The following is a 14,394-nucleotide window of genomic DNA, read 5'->3' as shown; positions in this document are numbered from 1 at the left end:
TAAACACTGGCACATTTTGCAAACAGACCCTAAAGATATTTGTCCAGAACCTCCTTTTATAACTTTTAAAAGGTCTCATTCCATTAGAGACAGTCATACAAAGTGTGTCTCAATCTTCCTCCCCTCTACCCACTTGGTTACCAAACCTGCGTCAAGGATGCCATAATTGTGTTTAATGCTGTTACCTAAGTGACAGTCATTATCTAATTCCTGTACAGGTAAAACCTACATTCAATCTTATCTTCATTTGTAATTCTATACTTGTCCATGCAGGCAAGTCAGTTGGTCAGACCAAACTCCTTCTTAAAGAATAGCTGAAGACCATACCACAAAATATGGACTATGCAATTGTTAAAATTATATTAAAGTAATCACGGTTCTCTTACTGTGTATATCAAAAATATACATAGTAGGCCTATATCTCAGCATCTGGTTGACTTCTGTGAAGAAAAGTGAATGTAATGTAAATTGTCAGGGACAAGAACACACTGAATTTGTCAAAACAAAATTGTATATATTAAAAAGAATTGTATAAAAAGTTCCCTGAACAGGAAATAATCTGCTCAAAATTCATCCAAATCACTCGTTCCACATAAACTCCTTGCAGTTACTGAGTTCGGTGTTTTGATTTATTGCACAGTGGTATAGAGATGTATAGCACTTTCCCCTTTATTCCATCCTGTGCTGAATGAGTTTCTAATGGAGTTTATTTAAGTGGATGTGATTCTTTGTTCAGTTGGACACTTGGTGTCAAAACGTTAGTCCTTCAGTGAAGTCTGTTGTCCTACTCCGAGTGCTCCAGTGTACTTTGGACTGTTGTCTGAAGCCTCTCCTGATCAGCACGAGGCCAAACCGAAGCACAGCGGGACCAGCAAACCATGCTCCTTGTCTTTCAAGCTCTAGCTACTCTGATCATGACTTGCTATACTTACTAACATTAGCTAGCTAGTTCATAGGTGCTGAGTCGTAGCGTCCTGCGAGAGACAACGTGCATTTTACGTGACTGACAAAGAGTGCTCAATTAACTGCTGCACGTTCCATCACTGTTATGTTCTCATTTTCCGCCTCTTAGCTATTTACACCCAGCAGTTAGCACTTAATTAAAGTCCTGCACTGCAAAACGTCATATAGACAAATCAGGAACTTTACCTTATGAAGGCCTGCGGACTGAAACATCTGAAACACCCAAACGAAATCACAATATATACGAAAAGAAGAATAGGTGCATAGACAGTGAGCTGTAGTGAGTCATGTCTAGTCAACTGTCTGAAACTTTAAATAACCTGCTTTTGTTTGTGGTGTTTTTAGTGTATTTGATTAATTCACAGAATCCAACAAAGCTGCAACCATGGTGTGGTCATTTTACTACATTAAAGCACTAATAACAGACTTTCAGTTTAAGTATGATATGGCTAGCTCACCTGGCAGAGTCCTTACCGCAGCGGTTGATTCCAACCCATGGCCCTTTGCTGCATGTTGTCCTCTCTCTTGCTCTCCCCCCATTCCATTTGTCAGTCTCCAGCTGTCACTATTAAATAAAGCCGAATAAGGCCCAAAATGATGATGTTTTGAAAGAGAATGATCTTGTTTCACAAAATGACTGGAATATATCTGTGGGCGTTGATGGAGTTGTTGATTAGTATTAACCCAGAGTCCTTGGTTGCTGACAGAGTTGATAAGTTCTGAATTTTATGATACCCATTAAAATTCCTTTTTTTTTTTTTTTGCTACACTACCAGAAGGGCAAACTAATAGGGCAAAGGGCAAACCCCCACCCACACACCATGTCTATTTGCCCACAGTAAAACCACACAGGTCATAGTGAGACCAGGTCTTGATTGATTATTGCAGACAAGATGGGGGCTTTACTTTTGTGGTGGCGCAAGAAACAGCACAAGTAGCTCTCCAGAATTTTTTTTACCTTGTATTGTCTTTGCCCATCTGTGTGGTATTTTGGTGCCCAGCTCAGAGCACACAGTGCACAGGTGTGAGGTGGGATACGAACAGGCAGGAGGTTCATTCAACTGAGACAGCACAAAGACAGCTGTTGGTATTTTGGTAGGTCTTAGACTTTGCACTGAGAATAGAACGTCTGTTTCTGACGCAACTCTGACGTGATTTTGTCAGCTAGAACACACAGAATACTTCCACGTTGATACACCTGCAGCCTTTTAGAGAAGTGCCGTGTCAGAGCACAGTGCCATTACACACAAGTGTTCACTGTGTTACTTCCATGAAATCACATGCAGATGACACCAGGCTTACAAAAAAAAACACTCTGGTATAATTCCATATTCTGCCTGCTTAATGCTGCCACAGCCTCTTTTACAGCAACAAAAAGTGCTGTGTCACACTTAAAGTCATGATGTGACATTTTACAACATGAAAGACAGTAGAGTTTTAAGTGAAACCACTAGCATTGGATTGATTCAGTCATATGAATAGCTTAACCAAAGAATTTCTTTTTATTATTTACTTCTGTTGTCATTTTATTAATTAAAGGGGTGTGTAGGATTTAATGGCATATAGAGGGTTAGTCTCTTGGAGAAACTACAGGGGCTGCAAAACCTGCAATTAAACTATCTAGAGCCGGTGTTTGGTTTGTCCGTTCCGGGCTATTGTAGAAACATGGAGGACCCACTCCCTCTGTAGATAAAAACATTTATAAAAGGGGACAGGCAGGCCCGTACAACTGTAGTTGTCTTAGCGTCATATCACTTGATCTTCAAATGTGTAGCTGGACCACAAATTAGCAACAAGATACCCTTTTTTCTCACTCTCAAGAATGAATTATACAGTCACTTGGGCATGATGTGTCCCATGCATCCTTCTTTTCATCCCGTAATACTAGACTTGGAACAATGCCTAATCTCCTCCTCACAGCAGCCAGACACTTTTGGTGACAAATGGAAGACATGAATGAAAAGTGATGGAGTAGCAACGACTCTTTTATGAGTATTTTTAACATTTAATGCCTATAGACGACATGCCTATTTAGCCCTGATCTGGCACTGTCAGTCAACGCAGCGTGTCTCACGTAAACAAATGGCTCTGAGTGACACCTGCGTGGACCTTGGTACCGTGAAGTGATGTAGTGGACTGTCATAATGCTTTGAGTTATCGGCCGCTCCACTTTACACACAAGTGAGGCATTATCAAGGCTGAAAAGCCAATTACTTGATTCAGTCTGTCAGTGTTTAATGATGTTTTAAGACGGCATCAAAGTGCTTTAATTTTTTAATTGAAATGCTCTGTTGTAGGGAAATGGACACGAGCGTGACTTCTTGGATGACAGGCGAGTGTTCATCATGGATATGTATAATCGCTACATCTATCCTGGGGACGAGTCTGCCAAAAGTGAGTGAAAGCGCCATCAATTTCCTTCTCAAGCTTTTTTTACCTTGAAGTCATTGAAAATGTGCAAACTTAATATATTTAGACAGTAACTAGTGTTCTCTTGTGCTTTTTTTATGTATTTATTAAAGGCAATACAATACTATTCATGTCAGACACAACAATTATTAACACAATGTAAACCCACAAAAATAAGACAACAGCAACAAAAGCATCCTGGAAATTTAGAGACTAGTTTTCAGTCATGGAAACACCTGGAAATTGAATTAGTATGGCCAAATATCCAGGAACTAATCTTGCTTGTCCTGGAAATGTTTTAATTGAATATATGTTAGTCTAAGCTGTGGCCAAATCAATGCTGAATGGAAAGCCAGAAATTTGGCTGTGGTGAGAACGGCCAAGCACGCCACGAAAGCAAGCTGACTCGAAGTGTCCCTCAAATGATGACCACCGTTTGTCAGAAGGTGCTGTCCTGTATTGTCAAAATAAACCTCCTGGAAAACAATTTCTTAAAAAGAGTGGGAACCCTGAAAAACAAAACAATTAGACAGTGAGAAAAAAGTACATAAAAAGACAAGTTACTAGGATTATCCTTCAATAGTTCAGATAATTAGATCGACAGTTTACATTTGGACTATAATACTGAAATACATACAGATACAGGTGTATTTGGAGCTTAATGTAGTTCCTCACTTGACCAATTATTTCTCATGTATTGTGCTACTTTGTATTGGTGCCTCTGGAGGTTCCAGACCCTAGATGTCACTCGGTGCCATTTTAATTATGCTGTGATTTCCCCTCTGCACTACCACTCGCACTATTAGCGCTCAGCGGGAAATCTGTCTCGCAGCAGCCCATGCAACACTATAATCATGGCTTCTACACAATCTGCCAGTGCAATGAAGCTGATCTGACAGCGCCCACATGTTACCGTTTAACCCCGTCTCTAACGACACTCTGCGGACAAAATGTCACAGTCCTGCCCTTAAAATTTCCCCCGTCCTTCAGCTATCTTCTTCCCCACAATTAATTGAATTGAAGACATTTAATAATCGTCTCTCCCCCTCGAGAAAGTGAAAAAAATGTACATTCTGGCTTGTTTAAGATAAAAACCTCACAGTCCCATTCTGCTTCATATTTTTCCTCCAAGAAACATCCATTTCCTTGGACCTTCAAAGACCAAAGCTTACAATTTTTTGGACACTTTTTTTTTCTTTCAAGTCTTCTTGAAAAACTTGCAGGACTAGACTTGAAAAACTACCAACAACCCTTTTTCACAGGCTACTGCGTTGTTCTTTCCTGCTTCTGCAGCTTAAATTCTGTTTGAATTTTGAAACATAAAGGACTCCTAATTAACCTTTTTCATCATGTGCATTAGTTATTGAAAATGTACATACTAATTAATTAAAGGGCTGCTGCAGATTTAGAGTATTGTATAGATAGAGAAAAACAATTACCCACCTGAACATTGCATAAGAATTCAGTTATTAGAAATTAATTTTTATAGCTTTATAGCTTTCTGCTTGTGTTGAAAGAATTCCTGCTGTGTGAATACTGCAGCAATTCCTAGCCTACGTATATATTAGGCCTTTGGATTCAGCTTAACTTAGCTGCTACTATGTTGGTTGGTTGTTCTGTGGCTTTGTGATGACCACCAGTGTGGATAACCATAATGCACCATTCTCCCTGTACCTCCAGGGGCCATAAAGAGGAAGGTGGAGCTGGACTGGGGCACTGAAGACTCAGAGTACCTTCAGAAGGTAGAGCTCCACTCTGAGGGAGCACTGAACGAGGTGCGACCCGACATCATCGTCTACAATGCAGGGACCGACATCTTGGACGGGGACCCCCTCGGAGGACTCTCCATATCACCACAGGTAACTGCCCTGACAGACGCCCCATGTACGTAAATGTGTTCCAGAAGACCAGGGAGCTGGGGGTTGCTTCAGTGTGCTGTGGATTTGTTAGGTACACCTGTACAATCTAAAACAGTCAAATACACCTGTTCTACTATAGGGTCTACTTTTATGATGCCTATAATGTTTTGGTTTTGTCATAGAGGTGTTAATTCAGTTATGTTTTAGCAGCTGTTGTTCAGGTGTGCATTGTATTGAGAGGTCATGCACTAATATTCTGTCCCACTCATGTATGAAAATAGGGAGGACAAAAATTGTTAAATGCCTCTCAATATAATGTAGTCCAGTACAATATATAATTGAATTCACACAAAAACTACACATTATGAACTTAATAAAGGTAGAATTTGCTGTATTGCAATAGAGTGTACAGATGGACCTAATAAAGTGGCCACTGAGTGCAGGTCCTTTTTTTTTTTTTATCACTATAGACTCCTATTTAAGTTCTTTTAATGATATCAATATCCGCCAACACAGAAACACAAGTGAATGGCCATAAATATTAAGATACCAAACTCAGCTGCCATAGCCATGGAGAAGAACCCCGTCAGATGCATATCAGAGCTGTAGCAAATCCGCAGCAAATCATTGTCACAGTTGGGAAGAAAACAACTCACCACAACTGAATTCATCATTCACCGTGAAAAAAGGATCATCTCTAGCTTCTTCCTGCTGTTAGTGGCACATGCAAGAGAACCTTAAGCTAAGGGATGGATGTTTGTCACCAAAGTGCTTCCCATGTGTTTTTATGTACACAAGGATTCAACAAGGAAAGTTTCATGTCCATCCAAGCCTAAATCTCTAATTGACCCTTCCTAAGTCCAGCCCTTGTTTTCTCTGTGCTCTAATAACAGTTGAGCAATGCTCCAGATCAGCTAATAGCAAAATGCAATTGCAGTAGCTGGGTTTCAACCAGTAGAGGGAGGTAGTTATGAATATTTATAGAACAATAAATAGAATTAAAATACTTTGCACAAAAACATTTGGACCAGACCAATTAACAACACTACTAAATACCCATATACATAGGTTTTGGGGTTTAGTGACTTTTTATGTTAGCTAAACACCAGCTAACTAGGTAACTTTTGAACCTAAGCTTTGAGATGTAGTTAGTTAGCTAGCTAACTTAAGATATAAAGGCCTGTGTCACTTTTATTTTTCAACCATCTTCAAACTGTGGTTGTCTTTTCAACATAGACGAGCCTAGCACATCTAAGTACAGGAAGCTGGCACAGGTTCCAAAAGGGGGCGGGACTTTGGAAGGGTCAATTGCTCCTCACTTACTCTAACACTGTCTAATGAAAGAATTAATGAGATTGTAACATCGGAAACCTTGTATGTCTGAAATAACTCCTACCATTTTGCAGCTCTGTAACAAAATCAGGGAGCGTATCGTTTAGCATCCTTGGTTTCAGCTTCAAGCCTTTGTTGCATTGCTTCCCTTCTTCATATCCCTGCATCTTTCCAGTGTAGCTATAATAATGCTTACAGTGACAATGGCATAGAGCCATTACAGCTGAGTCGCACATGACAAGAAGCAAAAGTTATTCATTTGGGAACGATAAACAAACCAGAGTGTTGTAATGCTGCCACTGCCAGGCTATCATGATTCATAAAAGACAAATCTATGGGAAAATGCCCCCAAATGAACCTTAACACAACTTCTTTTTTGTCATTTGTGTTTATTTTTGATTTTAGAACCAATCTGTAGCTATGTGGTACAATTCATTAAGAAATCTTTAAAAGTAAAATAAAATTCTTCATCTGCGGTTCTGTAATGGCAAGAAGAATGTAGAAGTGGCAGGCTCAGCTGGGAAAGATCACATGAGCACTTCATGTAGCTAATTTGTCAGGGAATTTGGAAGCATACTGAGAGCTGATTCGCATGAGCCAAATTTGGGTTTATTACTTCCTGTGTACACAGATTTCCTGCCAGTGATCCTGCAAATTCCAGATAATAATTGGAGTAAATAAGGTAAATCGGCAGAATGTGTTAGTGGGGATGCTACACCAATATGTGTTAATTTTGGATAGGGGCTAGTAAATGGCCTGAAATTAAAAAAGAGACTCTTGGTTCGTGCAGCTTTAATAGTTCTGGTCCAGATGTGTTTCTGTCATGCCTAATAATGTTTCAAATCAGTCCTTGTGCTCCAAATTTCTCCATAATCAATGAGATGTTTGACACAAGCTGTTCCCACTCTCAGTCCCAAGACAAACAGGGATGTGTGTTTCTTTCCCACCATATGTGTCGCCCCTATAGGCTTGATGCTCCACAGTGGAGTAGTGAGATCCAGCCTCCTCACCCTCCTCAGGGAAGGAAGTTAGCGTAGCTAGAACGCCAGCAGCCTGACAAAATTCAGAGAAATCTGCAGCCTTGGATAGACTGACAGAGCGGCTTTTCTCTCGTCTTTCTCTGCCAGGGCATTGTAAAGAGAGATGAGATCGTGTTCAGGGCTGCGAGGCGACGGGGCATCCCCATACTCATGGTGACGTCCGGGGGATACCAGAAGAAAACAGCCCGCATCATCGCCGACTCAATCCTCAACTTGCAGCAGCAGGGCCTGATTGGAGCAGAGGCTTTGGAGGGGGAGGGGTCGTCATCGCTGGTGACCAGCATGATGTGCAGCTCTGGATCTGTTGGATCCAGATTCACTGCTGTCTGAGCCACATTAACCCGCAGGTTAACACTCACAGGTGTGTCATCTACAGCTGTGACATTCAAAGGCACTCAAGCTACTTTACATTGACTGTGTGACAGCAGTGATGACATTGTAAGCGTACTGCTGTCACACAGAAATGTGTTTGAAATGTATGACAGGGGCGTTACCTAATGCTTGTTTGCACATATACAACACAAAAAAAGTGAGTGCTTTGGTACATTTTTACATTTTTTATGTGTAAATTGGCAGTTACTCAAAGGGAATAATCACTCAAAGAGAAAAATGGTAGTGAAACAATAGCACTCTCCTGACTACAGCTGATTTCATGAGCTCTCACACGCCACAAAAAGAGTTGTTTAAATTTTCATCAGTAAGAGAATGATGGGTTTTATGTTTAATGTATGTCCGGGGCAGCGTTTTAGAGAGGTATTCTTTCATCTCAGGAAATGTAATAATGTAATTTGTGAAAGATATGATATATTATTAGTTCATGAAATCATAAAGAGGTTTGATGTTCTTACAGATACATGGTAACTATGTTAATTATCCTCCAGCTCGGTTTATACTTATGGCGGTGATCATTTCTAACTATCACACATAATCTAATGGTGATGTTTAACCTTCTTACTGAAGATAACATCGTATCCATTCCTTATTAACATTTAGTTTTTTAATTTCTCATATAAATTTGTGTTTTTCTCTAGATAATAATGTAATCATTATAGAGCTAATTGTTTTTCATTCATCAACTTCAGCCACTGATGACTGTTTTTAGTAGTTAGCAGTTAATGTTTACAGGGAGGCCAATATGTTTTTACTGTGGATACTAAAGTGTTTTGTCTCTTGAACAAATTTGACACCACTAAAACATGTGACTGTGAGCACTTTAACTGGCGTATGGTGAAAGAAAGTTGAGCAACATTCCCAAACTCCTGAAAATCAATGTTCTTGTCGCAGTGCGTCCCCGTGGTCGACACATCAAAGTCCAAAAGCTGAAAAGCGTTCAGTGATTAATGAGCCGGGCTGTACAGTGGAGCTTTACTCCTGATTGGTGTGCTCTGGTCAGACATACAGAACTCCTCTAATGATGTTTACTCATACAGTTGTTGTGTAAAAGGAGGCAAAATAGATCTTTAAAAAGAATGGATCAATATGATCAATGCAGCAGCTGGAACGTCACGCAGCTTCCAAAAGACACTAAAGACTCTCCATCAAACACAGACAGAATACTAACTGAGTTCTGTACAGGTGTGCGTTTGCGTGTGTGTGTAATGTTAAATAAGCTATTTAAATTTCTGCCTAAACTGAAGTGTTAGTGCGCCCTTTCTGTACTCGTACATGAAATACTCATATTGCTGCTTCATGCTAATGCAAAGCTTCAAAAGGTAACTAACTAGCATGCTTGTGGTTTGAAATTCAAGTTTAATGTTTGAATATTTTCATCAAAGGATTATTCTGGTCTAATAATGATGCTGTAGTTACCAAGTGTTGAGATCTGGGAATATGGCGACATCGCTAAGAGAAAAGTCCTATGAGCAGAAAATGAATTGGTAACTATTTTGATAATCATGATTAAAAAAAAAAGTAACTTTTCATGTAAAAACATTTCATGGTTCCAGCTTCACAAATTTGAGGATTTGCTGCTTTTCTTTTTTAAAGAGATAGGACAGTTGAAGATAGACAGGAGTCTGTATTTAAAAAATTGTTCAGAAAACTGGTTAATAACTTAATATTTCCAACTATTTAATATTCAAGCGCCCAAATAATGAAAACTCTGATTCACAGCTCACTGTGAACTATTCAATGCTATATCTATACAAAAAAGTTCAAATGAGCTCCAGCTCAACCAGCGCCAACAGTCAAATCCTGCTTTTACCTGAATGCATGAGTCATAATAATCTAATGGTATAATAGTACCACAGTCACAGTCACATTTTCTCTATTTCAACAACATCCTGATTATACTCAGATACTTTTACTAACATAACCTTTTCAATGCAGGACTTGGAGTGTTTTTACAGGCAGAGTCTAATTCCCTGCTGCTGTTTTTGTTTGAAGCTCTGATTCAGCATTTTCTGAGTGAAATCGTGTCAATTTCTGACCCCAGAATCTGTCTTGCAAGGCGACAAAACAGAATTTTAGGGTTGCACCATATGGATTTTGTTTTCAGTCGATACAATAACTGATTGTTACAACACACAAAACACATTTGGCTGGACAGTCAAAAAACTTTGAAGCCATTTCTCTATTTCATTGTTAGTGTAGTTCCCGCGGTCAGCCTTTGGGGGGCAGTGTAGTTTATGCACACTTGATGGCAAGAAAGGCTGAGATGTAGTAAGCGACAATGGATGATGTAATATTGTATAGCTCTGACTGAACCAAATGTAACTGACATCACTGTTGTTTACACAACCAAAACCAACAACAGTTCTGCCTCTTTAAATGTTTCATCAAAAAGACTTTCATAGAACAGCCTATCGTCAGAATAAATTATCAACCGATAATTTATCAGTTATCATTTAAGTATTGGGATAATTCATATGAATATAAATTTCCCATAATCGGCCTTTAATTATTGTACATCCCTAGTGAATTTTAATTCTTCTCTGCCTGTGCCCTACTTTGTGATGAAGGTTCAGTAACAGACATTAAATTAGCTTAAGCCATGCTAATTGACATCCAGGCAACAACCTGGAGGAGCACAGTCGTTGCAGAGGGATAGATGGTTGCACACATGTTCACTCCTGGGAATTGCACAGCACACCAAGACATGTACTGATATCGCACATCTGATACATCCTGCAGTGCTGAATACGTGTTGGGAAAGAGTCTGGCAAGACAAACACTCAGCCAAATTAGAAGAGATGTTAATTTAACTGTGAATGTGGCCACATAGTTTAGATAATAAAACCACATCCTCTGCGCACTTTGTCTGCCACTGCATTAGATGTGTTTTTTTTGCAGCCGAGCGGAGCTGAAGTGGCAGCTGGCAGGTGCTGCTGCTGCTGCAGTGATTTTCTAATGTATTTTCACATTCATTATCTTTCACTGCTCTGGCTTCACTCTGCTGTTAAAAAAAAAACATTGCAAAAGTTAGCAGTGGAGTACAGACTCATGATCATTTAAAGGATTAAAAGGCATGTCTTTGAACAGCATGGAAAGCAGCGTTGGGGTGCTTATCCATGAAGCTGTTTGGACACATTCATAATGAAACTGTGAAAGGCGGCAATATTAGCAGTGTCAGTGCTAATTAGCTAAAGCTTTTGATCTGGTGTGCTGCTTTTGAATGCGGCTGAAAGGTTTAGTGCAATCTACCTTTAATTAGGACTCGGAATATATCAATTATTGCCTGTCCTTAATACCCAATGCGATCCCAGATCCCAGCTCATCAGCTCCTTTCTGTGTCGGCCAGCGCTTTAGTCGTTTGATTGAATGTTGTGTGCCAAAAATAACACCGAAGTCTTCAAAGCTGTACTATATGTTTTTTGGGTGTGTTTGCGATTTGTGCTGACATTGAGAATTACTACTATGCATTCATAATGATATTGAATAAATCCATAACAACCAAATGAGCTGTTTTGCAATTTTTAAAAAATCTTTTAATTGCTTTTACTGCCCATGCTCAAAGTATAGTATGTTTGGAAAACTCTAGTTAATGCTGCTGCTATGTAGCACTGCTTGTCCCATCTGGGTGTTCCTTAAACCCTGCCCCATATGATGTAATAAAGTCGTGCCTTAGTGACTCAGTAAGAAAACATTGAAGTAAAGCCCCTTATGTCATGTAGTTTCCCTGATGCATCCTGCTGGCACTGTTTCAGCTCATTTTCTTACCTAGCCTATAGGTGGTTCAGTGGATCGGTCTGAGTCTTGGATGGAATTATTAAAGGCTCTGCCCGACCACGCCTGTGTTTTCTTTTGGTCTAAATAGACCTCTGCTCAAACTGAAGTTGGGCAGCATTATGCTTGGAATTAAAAGTCCCCAAACTCAATGGGCCTCCTGCAAGAACATTTTTGTATTCTTTCTTGTACTTTTTTTTCGTATGGTGTGGCACATCCAGGGGAGTTTACAAAGGGGGGGCACTGGGACCTGGGGTGGCACTGGCCTTGTCTGAAATGTGATTGGCCTCCCCCAGTGCCCCCCCATCCTTACCTCGATCACTCCATTCTGTCTTTCAGAGGGTGTAGCAGCTCTGTTTTAAAGCTAGAGTGAAGATACTGGTTTGCCATCCAGTATCTTCACACTAGCATGCTGGGAAAGCAGCTAAATATTGCTCCAAAGTTAGACAAAATTTTGGTGATAAAAAAACTGGCATGGCCATTTTTAATGTGGTCCCTTGACCTCCGACCTCAAGATCTCTGAAAGAAAATGGGTTCTATGGAAAGCTGAGAGGCATACTTCATGCCACCCCTGCATAAGGCAGTGCCCCATTTGTGCCACCCCAGTCAACAAGAACTGAAACACCTCTGGCTACGTCAGATTAAGCAAATGCTCCTGACTTCAGATTTCTGTGTAAATCACGTGCGTAAAAATGAATGACCCCCCCCCCATGAGGCTTTGGCGACTCCTAGTGGGGGTCCCGACCACCAGGTTGGGAACCACTGTGTTAAACGACCAGTGTGTAGGATTTTGTGGCATCTAGTATTGAAGTTTCAGATTGCAACTAACACAACACCACTCACGTATTTGACAACCTCGGAATGAGAACGGACTGTGAAGTGTGTTGGAGAAACTATGATGGCCACGAAAAACACGCAACGTCCTTTCTGTTCTGGGCTACTGTAGAAACATGGTGGATCAACAGCTCAATCTAAGGTAACAAAAACACAATGCATTCAGGTGATTATACACTAATAAAAACATACATATGAATATTATATTCCATTTCTGACAATAGATCCTCCTAATGTTACATACTGGACCTTTAAGTATACGTACTATATGTGCTTTTACTGTATATGCAATACAGCATCGTGACCTGTGATTGTACATTACCTTACCTAACTCGAGTCTTCAGGGTATAATCACTGTCATGGCTATGGACTTTAAGACAATACAAAATTATGCTCCACATCTTTGATTACATAGTGTTTAGTGACCATTGAGATGTAAATCGACCACAGTCAGTACGTGCTCACACAGTCCTGAAAAGAGGTCCACAGTAATCAAGCAAAATAAACACCTGTGTGGGCGGACAATGGTAGTGAAGGCTGTGACTTCTCTGCATGTTCACGTTGTTTTCATTCCCCAGCTGACAACAAACTATATTTAAGCAGAGTTCGGCTTTTGATTGGAAAATGATTCAATCAAGCAGCTGTGCAGGCAAACAAAATATGGTCGCTTCTGCTTGCGATGTGATGAGCAGCTCTCTTTTTTGGTTACTACACACAAAATTAAATGGTCTTGAACGTATGTAGAGGTGTGGTACAAGCTTTAAACAAGTTGCCACCTCTCCCATAATCGGCATGATATATGACAGGGAACCAATTATACTAACGAGCTCATTAATTATGCTAGTCAGTGTATTAATAAGTGTGTATCATACTTGTCTTCACATAATACATGGGGGTATTAATATAAACTCTGGAGCTTATTAAGTAGGGACTTAATCAGGGAGAGTGTGTGGCAGGAGTGTGTAGTTGTTATCTTGGATTGTTATAGAGTTATTCCCAGCATGTGTCTACCGACAGACAGACAGACAGACAGAGCCCATCATGACAATATAATTTCAAGCAGACCCTGTGGTGGTGGTGGGACAGAGTTGCAGTAAGCTTCATTAAACATGATTCCCTGGCTGTTTGCCTGGCTCCTGCACGCCGTCTCACCTCAAATGAACCACTCCTGGACGCAGGCCGAGACCGCCGAGTGCTCGCTGTCTGGCTGCTTCGATTGGGATGTTTTCACCTCTCCAGACAAACTGACCCAAGTGGGGTATAAACAGTCCACAATCAGCAGCGTTGAATAAGGCAGGTGTGAAAAAAGCATTACAGCAAGTTAATGAAGGCTCTGCTGAATATGTTTTGCTTTCACAGAAGACTGTGATAATGAGAGTTTTATGGTCTTTAGATGGATTAAAGGGGCAGTCTTCCGATTTTACACATAAAGTTTAGTTAGTGTCACGAGGAGTCAGCATGTGAAACGGTTGTATAATGTTGGAAGGGAACTTTCTAAAGTTTCTTCCTAAAGAAAAACTAATGATACCATGGGGGTTATATCTGTTTTTAGCCTCACAAGCAACATGGGATGGAAACATCTGTCAGTCTGCTACTTTGGTCCAGACTGAAATATCTCAACATCTGTTTGATGGGTTTCCATTAAGAGACATTAGGTCCCCACCGTACTCACCAGTACTGAGTACTGGCACTTGTGATTTTTGTCCACAGGTGCCTTTATTTCCTATTGTGTACTACCAGCTCCTGGTGAGTCGAGGTACGCACTCTGTGGATGTAGTATATATCCACGAAAT

General features: G+C 40.3%; 1 protein-coding gene across 2 annotated transcripts in view; it reads left to right on the top strand.

Annotated features, from left to right (window-relative positions):
* The window catches only part of hdac11 (histone deacetylase 11), a 37,990-nt gene extending 26,491 nt beyond the window's left edge, over positions 1-11,499 (top strand). For both annotated transcript variants that reach the window (XM_051415028.1, XM_051415030.1), the window contains exons 9-11: positions 3,261-3,357; positions 5,053-5,231; positions 7,691-11,499. In XM_051415028.1, coding sequence (XP_051270988.1) covers positions 3,261-3,357; positions 5,053-5,231; positions 7,691-7,933 — 519 coding nt within the window. In that variant the 3' untranslated portion in view covers positions 7,934-11,499. The remainder of the gene's footprint in view (positions 1-3,260; positions 3,358-5,052; positions 5,232-7,690) is intronic.
* The last annotated feature ends 2,895 nt before the right edge of the window (positions 11,500-14,394 follow it).

This window comes from Dicentrarchus labrax, unplaced genomic scaffold (assembly GCF_905237075.1).
Source record: "Dicentrarchus labrax unplaced genomic scaffold, dlabrax2021, whole genome shotgun sequence".
Taxonomy (NCBI): Eukaryota; Metazoa; Chordata; class Actinopteri; family Moronidae; genus Dicentrarchus; species Dicentrarchus labrax.
The sequence above is the reverse complement of the archived record's forward strand: the minus strand, read 5'-3'. Positions and strand labels throughout refer to the sequence as shown.